The sequence below is a fragment of the Dipodomys ordii genome, unplaced genomic scaffold (genome assembly GCF_000151885.1).
Source record: "Dipodomys ordii isolate 6190 unplaced genomic scaffold, Dord_2.0 Scaffold35, whole genome shotgun sequence".
Lineage (NCBI taxonomy): Eukaryota > Metazoa > Chordata > Mammalia > Rodentia > Heteromyidae > Dipodomys > Dipodomys ordii.
The window spans coordinates 8,954,840-8,967,458 of NW_012267251.1; the positions used below are offsets into that span (position 1 = coordinate 8,954,840).

Genomic DNA, 12,619 nt, shown 5'->3' on the forward strand with positions numbered 1-12,619 from the left:
CTGATGAAGGTACTGACCCTTTTGTGGGCAAGAGGCTGGCAGCCATGGTTGGCAGAGAAGCTGCCAGCTATATTATGCTTCCACATTTTGTCTTTCTTTGCCCTGACCACTGGGCTGCGCAGTGTCAGGCTCTGAGAATCACTGGAGCCATGTTACGCATACTGACATCCCTAGCTGTTGACTCCCGGTGGTGCCAGCAGTGATAACAAATGAATAGCTTCCCAGCCTGGAGGAGATGGCTAAAGGCCTACTTAGAGTAGCCATCCTCCATCCCCACGTGGACCCGGGGTTCATTTCAGTCATTTAGTCACTGATCCAACACAGAGGTGGTAGCTATAAATCTAGAGTCAAAGACTGCTGTCTGCCAGGCTTGTGTGCCACCCTTGGAAGGTTTCAGAAGTAGGGAATGACATGAGCCAGAGCTGCCCCCTTGAATTATGGACATTGTAGTAGGTCAGGACTCTTGGCCTATCCCTGTGCCTAACCTGTGCCTCTCCAAGGCCTCAGCCATGTGTCCTCTGAGTGATGGCAAGCCCCACCATGCCTTTTTCCTATGACCCCAGAAGTCCAGTCTCTTTGGGATCCCTGCCCTCGAAACCCTTTAACGCCATCCACACTTGCGTTGGCCCAAGTGTGTGGAAGAACTCTGAAGGGGCTGCAGGGCAGAGACCCACTTCCTCTCCTGCCACCCTTAGGTCTCAGGAGGGCTCTGGGCAGCCTGCTGGCTGCTCCCCTACCACTCACTGAATCATTTCTATATTTGGCCAGTGAGCCACGTGGGTGGGAAACCTCTGCGGCTGCACTGCTGACAGCTGCAGGGGGTGGGGCAGGGGCTGCAGGCAGCAGAGGCTGGGCAGCAGGCATGTGCATTCCTTGGGGGAAGTAAGGAGGTGCCACTGGAGTGAGTAAGCCTGGAGAAGGGGCTTGTGCCAACAGCTCCTCCCTTCTTTCCCCTTGGTTCCAGGCCTGCCCCCGTCCCCTGGATGCCCTTCTCCCCTTCCTTTAGCAGGTCCTCACAGAGCTCTCTTCTCCTGCAGACCACACAGCCTTCCAGAAGCCATGGGTGTCGCTAGACCCAGCTGGGACTCTGCCAGGCTCCGGTGCTCAGTCTAAGACAAAGGCCGCCTCTCAGCCCTGCTCTTCCTGCCTGTCATGGCCACACTTGGATGCTGCCTGCTTGTCTGGGGACACAGGGCACTAAGCCCCAGCCCTAAGAGGTTAAGCCGGGCCTTCTGGCTCCATTCCACAGGGGCACTGCAGACCCCAGACTCCTTTCAGAGCAAGAGCAACTGATGCCATGGCAGAAACCCCTGCCCACCTGTCTTCTTGCCTGGCACTGCCCACTCCGAGACCTGTGCCCTTCTGGGTCCTCCTGCGGGTACCAACCCTGTGAGTCCCTCCCCATCCCCTGACGTGCAGAAGGTCCTGTCCACCCCTACCATGTGTGAGGTGATGCCCACAATCAATGAGGGGGACCCTTTGGGGCCCCCCCATGGCGCCGATGCTGACGCCAACTTTGAGCAGCTGATGGTGAACATGCTGGATGAGCGGGAGAAGTTGCTGGAATCCCTTCGAGAGAGTCAGGAAACCTTGGCAGCCACACAGAGCCGGCTCCAGGATGCCCTGCATGAGCGGGACCAGCTCCAGCGCCACCTTAACTCTGCCCTCCCTCAGGTAAGGGTTAGGCTCTGCACCTCTCAGCCCCTCTCTCTTCCCTGGGTCCCTTTGATTCCAGCAGAATTGGACCGCAACCTTTGGCATCTTTTCGCACATCAAACATGGAATACACGGAGAATTTGCTTGTCATCTTCCCTTTTCCTGTCACTTCAAAGCTTTTCTGCCCAGAATGGCCTCACCAGGAGAAATGAATGGAATTTGATGCCGGAAGTTAAGGCAGCCATAGTTGTCAGCTGCTTTGAGCCCAGCTTACCAGTAGGTGGCACCCTAGACTGGAAGGAAGCCTCTTGCTCTGCTTGCTCCTCACTCGAGCTCTATTCTGGGAGGTGGCAGGTAGGGAAATCACAGAAAGTGGAGGTGGGAGAAGCCTTAAGATCACCTAGTTCAGCTCCCTACTGCAGAGATGAAAAACCCAAGAGACGAAACATAGACAATGACAGGCAGAGCCTAAGAAGCCAGCTATTCTGACAGCCCACCTCACAGCCCAGCGCTGCAGTGCAGTCACCCTTTGTTGTGTCTTCCTGTGGACTGAGCTAGCTAATCCCTGCAGCCGGAGGTTGGTTCATCATCACTGCCATCCTGTCTTGTAAGGCTGAGATGGAAACTTGGAGCGATTGATCAGTTACTCGTGACCTGGAAGTTAGAGGGGCAGCTGCATCTGGGGCACGCATGCATCTTCAGAGGTGATGTGCTCCCTTCCCCCATCCTCTGTATTTCTCGCCACGTTGGCCCTGGAGCTCAGTATCGCTTACTACTCCCCACTCAGTTGGTCATTAGATATTCCAGGCAAAACGAGAACTCTGAGGATAGGAAGGGGAGCAGGAACCTACTTCAGTTATCCTTCTGCTTGTGAACTCTGCCTGGTAACCAAGCCTGAGAGTGGGGTTGGCAACTGTCTGTGAGCATGGTTCTCAGGGATGGAGTGAATATCCTGCATTCTCTACTTCCTCTTAAGATAGAGATGGCTGTTGAAACCAGATTTGGAATGTATCACGTAGCCCGTCCTGAGCCTAAAAAGGTGCTTTCTTGGCCAGGGGAGGCAGCCCTGAGGAATCATAGCTCAAGCCTCAGTGCCAGGCTCTTTCCCCAAATGTAGGGAGATGAACCAGGCCTGGCTAGGGTGGGTCAGTTTTCTTCCCAGAGTTCAGATGTGCTGTTTTATCAACAAGAATATGGAGTCTGGTTGAGAGATGGTGTGGGCAGGTGGGCTATTCCTTCCTTATCATGTCTGAGACCCTGAATATGCCCTGTAGTAAATGAGCTAGTGTTGGCCCTGAGAGACCAGAAAGAAGGCACAGGAGAATCCAAATGAGTAGGAGAGAATGTAGAGGAAGATAAGGAGTCCCAGAAGGGTGGTTAGGTATGGCATCAGTGATAAAAATAGCTGCCTCTGGTGGTGTTTTCTGTACATCAGGCTAATTAGCAATTCCCAGAGAGAATTGCTTACCTCTGTCTTCTGGATCAGAGAATGAAATTAGTTGAGAAAGGCTAAGGAATTTGTCCAAGGTCACATGACAAATAGGAAGAGCTAAGATTTGATTCCATGCCTTGTGGATTGCTCTGAATGGTTTTCTGAGGAGGGAGGAAGGCTTGTACCCCATTGAGGATTCTGGAAAGGTCCTGGAGAGGCTATATCCAACTTTGGCAGGGCTCTGTGGGAGTTGAGGGGGAGAGTCCACTGGGAGAAGGAAAGTGTGGCGTTTGGAACTCTTGCTGGTGTTTGGAAACTGCACCAGACACACAGCTGGACTAGCTAGGACTTAGGTGATGGGAGAGGAGCCAGAAGAAAAGTTTGAGAAGTTCGTACAGGCTGAGAAGTTAGTACATAACTTTGTAGATGCGTTTTTGGGACAGTATTCTGGTAGCTGTCCACCAGATGAGTAAGGGAGAGAGAGGACAGGCTGCCCAAGACCAAGTAGCCACTCAACTTGAGACCAGAGGTGTAGAGAGCATCATGGCCCTTTAGTGGCAGTGTCTATGGTGTAGGGTAGGGACATGCCACCGAGTCCTGTCTCTGGGTATAAGCGTGTGTGTGTGTGTGTGTGTGTGTGTGTGTGTATGAAGGTGTATGTGTGCATAAATATGACTCTGTGTGTGCATGAATGTTAGCTGAGGGATGAAGCAGCACCAAGCCCAGGCCTCAGTTTCCATGTGTGAGCTGGGTGATCTTGACTTCCTTGATCACAGCCTTGATGGAAAGGGACAATCAAGGAAAAGGATCAGAGGTCTTCATGCTGTAGCTTCTCTCATTCCCTGTCCCTTCTTAAAGCTCATCCAGCCTCTTTTGCCTGGGCTGGAGTTCTAAGAGGGGACAGCTTTGGGACTTCTTCCTTTGGTTATGGATTCTTGGTGTGCAAGCGGGGAGGGGCTGCAGTGTAGGGCAAGGCAGCAACCTCTTCCCAATCACCTGAAAACCTTTCTGGTCAGTAGATAGGCTGTGATGGGCCTGGAACTGTGGGGTCAGGCTCTGTACCCTAGATGCTTGTCCTAATGGAAGATGATAAGCAGGAAGGGTCTTTGGCAATGTAGAATTGTGCTCACCAGAAAGGGATACTGAGTCACTGATACTCAGTGAAGCTGGGGCAAGTATTTTAGCATCAGGCCCTGGGCTGTAGCTGTGGTGAGTGGGACTCCCAGGTAGCTAGGGCTGAAGCCATGTAGCAGTTGACTGGTCAGGGCTGCATGTGGCCTTGCTCTCCCCTGTAGTTCTTCTATCTTCTTGTCTCACTGGCTACCCGCAGTTGGCTATACTCTGGGTAGGGTGTGGAAGAGAACTTCCTGGGAGTCACTAGATAGAAGAGTCTCAATGTGCTGCTCTCCCCCCCATGTCTGTCAGCTTTGTGTGGCTCTCACTCCACCAAACCAGCTAGGGTACGATCCTCCATGAGTTTCTACAGATGCCGTGAGTGGCTGGAGAAACGGAAAAACTGAGCGGGAGGGAGGGTGGGATCTGCTCACATTGGTGGCCAAAGGAGGAAGTGACTGCCAAGCAGACTCTTAACTTTCTTGTTCTTGTGTGGGGCTCTGTTCCCTTGGATCCCAACACACCCTTGAGCTTCACAGAGGCCTCAGACCTGGGCACTGTTGGGGAAGCTCACACTAGCTACAGGAGGATTGGTTGGGCTCCACTGTGTTGCAGGCAGAAGTGAAAGATGGGAGACAGTAGCTCACTATGGACTTGGGTATGCAGGATACTACTTTAATCCTCAAGTACTGAGGCCTTGGGGGTTTTCAGGAATTTGCTACCTTAACCCGGGAGCTGAGCATGTGTCGGGAACAGCTTCTAGAGCGGGAGGAAGAGATTTCGGAGCTGAAAGCAGAACGGAATAACACAAGGGTAAGTGGGGGGTGATTGTGTACATGTGTACATGATATGTACATGTGTGCATGTGTTCATGCATGTGAGCATGTGTCCACCTTGACCAACAGGCAAGACCAGAGGCAGCTGCAGTTCCAGCTCCATCCTGACCTCGTCCTGCCTTGCATCATCCTGTCATATGACTTAGCCACCAGTGCTGGGCTTTTCTGAAGCTTCTGGGTCATGGAAGGGTTGGGGATCCTAGGGGAGAGGCTGGAGTAGATGTGTTGGAGGTGGATGTTGAATTAAGGAGAAACATGGGAGAATTCCAATATTTTAGCCGTGGTATGGTTGTATTTGTGCCTATTGGGTGATCATGTGGGTCCTGCTAGTATCCTCCTGGGACACAAGCTCACAGCCCTCCCTCTTGCCCTCCCCTGCTTCCTGCCAGTTGCTTCTGGAACATCTGGAGTGCCTGGTATCTCGCCATGAGCGGTCACTGCGGATGACTGTGGTGAAGCGCCAGGCCCAGTCACCTTCGGGGGTCTCTAGTGAGGTGGAGGTGCTAAAGGCCCTCAAGTCGCTGTTTGAGCACCACAAGGCCCTGGATGAGAAGGTACCAGCTGCCCCTGCAGGCTCCCCAGTGCAGCCAGGTTTCCTGAGCCTCCTGTCCTGCTCAGATCTCTGCATCCAGTGATAAGGGAGGACTCTTCAAGCTTCGGAACCGTCCGTGTTCTGCCGCTGGCCTAGTTTCAAGTTCTAGTTAGCGTCTCTCCTGGGACTTGCTTCTTGGCAGGCCCTTTACTTTTCCTCATACCTGATAGTAGTAGATCAAGCCCAGGCCCTCTAGTCTGAGGTCAACCGAGCCACTTTTCTTCTTCCATCTCCCCTTTCCTTGGGCAGGTGCGAGAGCGGCTCCGGGCAGCACTGGAAAGAGTTACCACCTTGGAGGAGCAACTGGCAGGAGCCCACCAGCAGGTAAGCTGACGACCTGCCCTTGGTCTGCACATACAGCTACTGAGGTCCTGCCAAATGGACCTGACACAATGTATAGGAAGTTCTCTCTGAGTCATTGTCCTCAATGCTGTGCCCTACAGGTGTCTGCCCTGCAGCAGGGGGCAGGGGTTCGGGATGGAGTGGCAGAAGAGGAGGGGACTGTGGAGTTGGGACCAAAACGCCTATGGAAGGTAGGTAAGGGGGATGCTATTTAGGAAGGGCCTCTATTCTTCAAGACAGGAATGGAAGTGGGAAGTCCCACAGAGAAATAACTTGAATTAAATTGGGGGATCTCTGCAGTATCCACTCCTCTTTCCTTCTTCCCACACCATAATCTACAAACAACAACAAAACATATGGATTTCTGTTTCTGTGCTAGGCATGGTGTATGCTTTTCTACTTCAATTGTAGAAACAGTTTTTCAGGGGGTACATGGCAGCTGTCAGGAGTGTACTAGAAGCTGCACTCTGATGTGGGGGCAGAGCTGGGACCTTCTCTCCCCTGGTACCAGGCAGGGTATGGGACTCCCTGGGTGCCATGACTAACAGAGGACTTGCTTTCTCTGGAGGATGACACAGGCCGGGTGGAGGAGCTACAGGAGCTCCTGGAGAAGCAAAACTTTGAGTTGAGCCAGGCTCGGGAGAGACTGGTCACTCTGACAGCAGCCGTGACTGAACTGGAAGAGGACCTGGGCATAGCCCGTCGGGACCTCATCAAGTCAGAGGAGATGAGCAACAAGCATCAGCGGGACCTCCGGGAGGTGAGTGAAGGTGCATGCCTGCTGTCAGTCACCTCCTCTTGCTGGGTATGGGCGTTGGCACACACCAGCTGGAGTGTACAAGTTTGAACAGGTCCGGTCCAGGGTGGGCAGGGGTGATGAAAGATTGGTCAGGCCAGAATCTGTCAGAGGAGCCTATATCAAGCCCTTTCTGGGTTAGAACCAGCCACATGTGGGTGGGAAGGTACAGACAGGAGGAGGACAGGGAAAGGTTGGTGACCTTTGCTCTCATCCCCTCTGCTTCTGCCCAGGCTCTGGCCCAGAAGGAAGACATGGAGGAGCGAATTACCACGCTGGAGAAGCGCTATCTGGCTGCTCAGCGTGAGGCCACATCCATCCATGACCTTAATGACAAGTTGGAGAATGAACTGGCCAACAAGGAGTCCCTGCACCGCCAGGTAACTACTCCTGATGGGGTGAGGGATTCACTTGACACTAGGGCTCCTCAGATGATGCTGGTCCAGAGAGAAGCCCGGCAGCAGGGGTGGGGGACAGGGAAGGGAATCTTGCAGGTTCCTCGGGAAAGGGAAATTCAGGCATCTTGAACAGTCAAGAACCAAGATTGTCCCTGCTATGTCTGACCTGTGACCTACCTCCCCTCCGCCGAGATGGCATGTGGCTAGGGTCCTAGTACACTCTCTTGAATCTTTTCCTCACCCCACCTCGCTAGTGTGAAGAGAAGGCCCGTCACCTACAGGAGCTGTTGGAGGTGGCAGAGCAGAAGCTGCAGCAGACAATGCGCAAGGCAGAGACTCTGCCAGAGGTGGAGGCTGAGCTGGCCCAGAGAATTGCAGCTCTCACCAAGGCAAGTGTGTCGGGGGCCTGGGATCTGTCTCTGTCCCCTGTGTGCTGAGCTCTTATGGAGCCACACAAGGTGTGGAGAGATGGGAGGCACTTCAGGCTAGAACCAGAGAACTGCTTCACACTGCCTGATGCTAGACACCACCTTGTTTCTGTTGGAAGAGCAATCCCGCCCTCATCACCCCACAGTTCTGTAAAAAGGAGGGTAAAAGTCCTTTTAGAGATGCATCTACATTGATATGCAGGATATTCATGATCACCTACAACATTATGGTTGAAGCTTTTCCTATGGGGCTGGAATGGAAAGACTAGGGTTTTCATCTCAGGAAAGAGGAAACCCAAGAGGAGATAGGATCAAAGTGTGCATGGCCCTGAAAATGTGCAGAGAGAATTTAGGTCAAGCACATCTTGAAGCATTCTAGATGTAGGGACTGCTCCTGGCTTCTTGAAGATTTCAGCTTTAGGACGAATATAAAAGGGAATATAATCTTACCTGTTAGAACGGTGACTTTACAGAATACTCTTTCCTAAAAGGTGTGCAGGCTGAAACAGGAAGCTTCTGGAAGAGCTAGGTAAATGAATGCAAACTTAGAGACACAATACATTTGTCAGATGACTTTAGGAGTCTTTTCAGGTGGTTAGAGGCTTTTTTGGGGGAGTCTTATGTGGGATCACCATCGCTATGCCCAGACCCGAGGAGGAAAGGAAGCCAGGGTTTCACAAGCACCTGGTGCGTGAGCCTCTGCAGAATAGAGACTGGTCAGGTGCTCTGGGGGTGGAACTCACACCTGGCTATGCCTCAGTCTGCTTCTACCGATATCCTGTTTTGTGACCTGGGAAAGTCCTTCACTGCTTAGTGGGGCCTTAGTGTCCAAATCTCTTCAATGGCGAAGTTGGTGCTGGTCCCTTCAGTCTCCCAGCCCTTAAGAATGAAAGGCTGAGTTTAAATCACAGCAGAAGCTGTTATGTGTAGGAAGCTAAGCAAAAACTGACAAGAAGGGATGGGCTGAAGTGATTAATATGTTAAGTGAGTCATAGCAGAAGGGTTCTAAGGAAGGGTTTCCTAGTCTGTGGTGTTCTATAGTATCTTGCCAGCAGAAACAATAGGGTCTCCATCTCTGGAGGTAAAAGAAGAGGAAGGGAGATGGCGCTGCTACCTGAGCTGGTTCGGTAACAGAGGCTAGTAGCACTGTGGAATGCTCACTGTTCAAAGCATTTGCTGTGGACTATTTCACTTAGTCCTGGTAAGGGACCAGTGGTCATTGGTGGTATCATTATCCACATATTACAGTTGGAACTAAGGTATGTAGAGGTTCAGCGGTTTCCCAAAGTCACAGTGGTGCTGGGAAGGAATCTGGGTCTGAACCCAGGCACTCAGTATTAAGCCCATGCGCCAGTATAGTGCTGTCTATGGAGATGCACCATAATGTTTGAAAGCACTTTCTTTCTTTCCTTTCCTTCCTTCCTCTCTTTCTTTTTTTTTTTTTTTTTGGGTCCGGTTGTGGGGCCTGAACTCTGGGCCTGGGTGCTGTCCCTCAGCTCTTCAGCTCAAGGCTAGCACTCTACCACTTGAGCCACAGTGCCACTACTGGCTTTTTTCTTTTTGCTTATGTGGTGCTGAGCAATCGAACCCAGGGCCTCAGGCATGCAAGGCAAGCACTCTACCACTGAGCCACCTTCCCAGTCCGCCTCTCTTTCTTTCTTTCCCTCCCTCCCTCCCTCCCTGCCTCCCTCCCTCCCTCTTTTCTTTCTTTTTTTTGGGGGGGGTCCGGTAATGGAGCCTGAACTCTGGGTCTGGGCGCTGTCCCTCAGCTCTTCAGCTCAAGGCTAGTGCTCTACCACTTGAGCCACAGCCCCACTTCCGGCTTTTTTTTTTGCTTATGTGGTGCTGAGGAATCGAACTCAGGGCCTCAGGCATGCAAGGCAAGCGCTCTACCACTGAGCCACCTTCCCAGCCCCCCTCCCTCTTTTCTTTCTTTCTTTCTTTCTTTCTTTCTTTCTTTCTTTCTTTCTTTCTTTCTTTCTTTCTTTCTTTCTTTCTTTCTTTCTTTCTTTCCTCCTCTTTCTTTCTTTCTTTCTTTCTTTCTTTCTTTCTTTCTTTCTTTCTTTCTTTCTTTCTTTCTTTCTTTCTTTCTTTCTTTCTTTCTTTCTTTCTCATGGGGCTTGAACTGTGGGCCTGAGTGCTTGAGTGCTGTCCCTGAGGTCTTCAGCTTAAGGCAAGTGCTCTACCACTTAAGCCACGGAGCCACTTCCGATTTTCTAGTGGTTTATTGGAGATAAGAGTCTCATGGACTTTCCTGCCTGGGCTGGCTTTGAACTGCAATCCTCACATCTCAGACTCCTGAGTAGCTAGGATTATAGGCGTGAGCCACCACCTGGCTAAAAGCTTTCTTTCTTTCTTTCTTTTTTGGGTCTGGTTGTGGGGCCTAAACTCTGGGCCTGGGCGCTGTCCCTCAGCTCTTCAGCTCAAGGCTAGCCCTCTACCGCTTGAGCCACAGCACCACTTCCGGCTTTTTTCTTTTTGCTTATGTGGTGCTGAGGAATCGAACCCAGGGCCTCATGCATGCAAGGCAAGTGCTCTACCAGAGCCACCTTCCCAGTCCCTGAAAGCTCTTTCTTTCAAGCAGTTTTTTTCCCCTTCTGAAAGCATGGGGAAAGGATTAATAGTCTTATTGAGCTGTCAGCTCTGGAATTAAAAAAAATTGGTTTCAGTCCTAGGATTTGAACTCCAGGAGTGGGCACTGTCCCTAAGCTTTTGTGTTCAAGGCTAGTACTCTGCCACTTGAGCCACAGCTCCACTTCTGGTTTTTATGGCACTTAATTGGAGATAAGGGTCTCATGAGCTTTCCTGGCCAGGCTGGCTTTAAATTGCAATCCTCATATCTCAGCCTCCTGAGTAGCTAGGATTATAGTTGTGACCACCATGTGCCCAGCAGCTTTGGATTTTTTTTTTCTGGTCCTGGGGTTTGAATTTTGGGCCTGGATGCTGTCCCTGGACTCTTTTTTTTCTCAAGGCTAGTGCTCTACCACTTGAAGCACAGCTCCATTTCTGGCTTTTTCTGTGATTAATTGAAGATGAGAATCTCATGGAGTTTCCTGACCCAGTTGGCTTCAAACCATGATCCTCAGATCTCAGCCTCCTGAGTAGCTAGGATTATAGGCATGAGCTACCATTGACCTGCTGCTCTGAGGTATTTTAAGGCTAACCCTGAGCAGGAAGGAAGCCAGGGTCCCAGCAGGGGTCAGGGGCAGTGGTGATGGTAGTTCTGCTCCCAAGATGATAAGTAGCATAGGGCTAGGTCTTCTTGTTAGTCAAAGCCACTGTGGGATATGGGGACCTGAGCAGGAGGAATGAAGATCTCAGGGTGCACTGACCCATCCCTGCCCCTAGGCTGAGGAGCGGCACGGCAACATTGAGGAGCACCTGCGGCAGCTGGAAGGGCAGCTAGAGGAGAAGAACCAGGAGCTGGCAAGGGTGAGGGCACTGTGCTAGCTCTCAGGCCACCTCCCTGTTCCCAGGGCAGGCTCACAGGTTGGGCTGTGGAGGGTCTCAGAGGAGGAGGGACACAGAGGAAAGGCCTGTCCACAGAGAGAGCCACACAGTGCCAGAAAGAGGTTGGCAGATGGGGGAGGAGGTGGTGGAGAGAGCCTGAGAGCAGAGGTGAAGGGGGCAGCACTGCAGAGGGAATGGGTGGCTCCTGGAGAGGGCAGCACCAGGCCCTTCTGAAGGCCGGCGGCTGTGCAGGTGCGCCAGCGGGAGAAGATGAATGAAGACCACAACAAGCGGCTGTCAGACACTGTGGATCGGTTGCTCAGTGAGTCCAATGAACGCCTGCAGCTCCACCTCAAGGAGCGTATGGCCGCGTTGGAGGAGAAGGTGCGGAGGGCCTGGAGGTTGGGGTGGGGAATGGGTGGGTGGGTGGATGGAGCCTGTCCAAAGGCTAGAGGTTGGACATGAGAGGGAGCATGAGAAGAGGGGTGTGGTCATGGTGAGGCAGACGGGCATGGCGGGGACTTCAGTGAGTGGGTCTGGACAGCAGCTGGGCCTGGTGAGGCAGGATGAGACCCCAGGCCTGGAGGGTCTGTTCTACCTGGGAGATGAAGGCACAGGCCTGAGCCAGAGCCAGGACCTGGCTCACAGCTGCTCTCCCCCAGAACACGCTGATCCAGGAATTGGAGAGCTCCCAGCGCCAGATTGAGGAGCAGCACCATCACAAGGTACCCAGCTGCTGGCCAGCCCCGTCCAGCCTGGGAGGGCCTGGGTGTCCCAGGAAAGGACACACCTGGATGTCATGCAGCTGCTCTGATACTCAGCTCTGTGTCAGCCTCTCTTAGTCCATGCACAGCGTTTTTTCATGACAGCCCAACACAGTACAGACATTGTGTGTATTACTACCCAGAGGTGAAGAATAGAGGTGTAAACACAGGGCACAGCGTGGGCAGCAGACTCAGGGCCAGGGACTGGATCTGTGAGAGGATTTTGGTGGCAGGGGAGGATTGACGACTGCCTCTGCCGTAGCAGTATGTGGCAGCGCACCGGCCCCTCTGCTGCCCAACCTCAGTTGCTATGCTTTTGTCTGGTAATGAGGGTCAGTCCATCTCTTTCCGTAGAGTCCATTCCCAGGGTCTCCCGGGCTGACCTGCTCACTTTCCAGTCATATTCTTCTCTTTGGTGTCATCAGTGGTCCTGGGCTGGGGTCCCTTACTTCAGGCCTTAGGTGTACTCTTCTGCCTCTCCCCAACTCCATTGTCCTCTCTGTCCCTCTCTGATGTCCACTCTTTCCTCTCTGCCCCTCCCTGGCCCCCACCCCACCCTGTGTCTGCCTGGCACAGGGCCGCCTGTCTGAAGAGATTGAGAAGCTGCGCCAAGAGGTGGACCAGCTGAAGGGTCGAGGGGGGCCGTTTGTGGATGGCATCCACTCCAGGTACTGGAGCACGGGAGGCAGGGTTTGCCAGGATGGGGTCCTGGATGGACCTTGAGAAAGGAGGTGTCCCCTCATCTGAAGGCTGCCCAGGATCTTAGGGCCCTCCTCCCATTTGGGGGTGGGATACTGAAGCTTCAAGTACTT

At 52.6% G+C, this 12,619-nt stretch overlaps 1 protein-coding gene across 3 annotated transcripts in view; it reads left to right on the plus strand.

Annotated features, from left to right (window-relative positions):
• The first annotated feature begins 1,034 nt into the window (after nt 1-1,034).
• The window catches only part of Ppfia4 (protein tyrosine phosphatase, receptor type, f polypeptide (PTPRF), interacting protein (liprin), alpha 4), a 37,773-nt gene continuing 26,188 nt past the window's right edge, over nt 1,035-12,619 (plus strand). For 2 of the 3 annotated variants that reach the window (XM_013017349.1, XM_013017350.1), the window contains exons 1-12: nt 1,035-1,674; nt 4,913-5,014; nt 5,427-5,591; nt 5,879-5,953; nt 6,073-6,162; nt 6,540-6,731; nt 7,001-7,147; nt 7,420-7,554; nt 10,942-11,025; nt 11,296-11,427; nt 11,706-11,768; nt 12,384-12,475. In XM_013017349.1, the coding sequence (XP_012872803.1) occupies nt 1,441-1,674; nt 4,913-5,014; nt 5,427-5,591; nt 5,879-5,953; nt 6,073-6,162; nt 6,540-6,731; nt 7,001-7,147; nt 7,420-7,554; nt 10,942-11,025; nt 11,296-11,427; nt 11,706-11,768; nt 12,384-12,475 (1,511 nt within the window). In that variant the 5' untranslated portion in view covers nt 1,035-1,440. The remainder of the gene's footprint in view (nt 1,675-4,912; nt 5,015-5,426; nt 5,592-5,878; nt 5,954-6,072; nt 6,163-6,539; nt 6,732-7,000; nt 7,148-7,419; nt 7,555-10,941; nt 11,026-11,295; nt 11,428-11,705; nt 11,769-12,383; nt 12,476-12,619) is intronic. The other variant, XM_013017351.1, reaches the window with a different exon arrangement.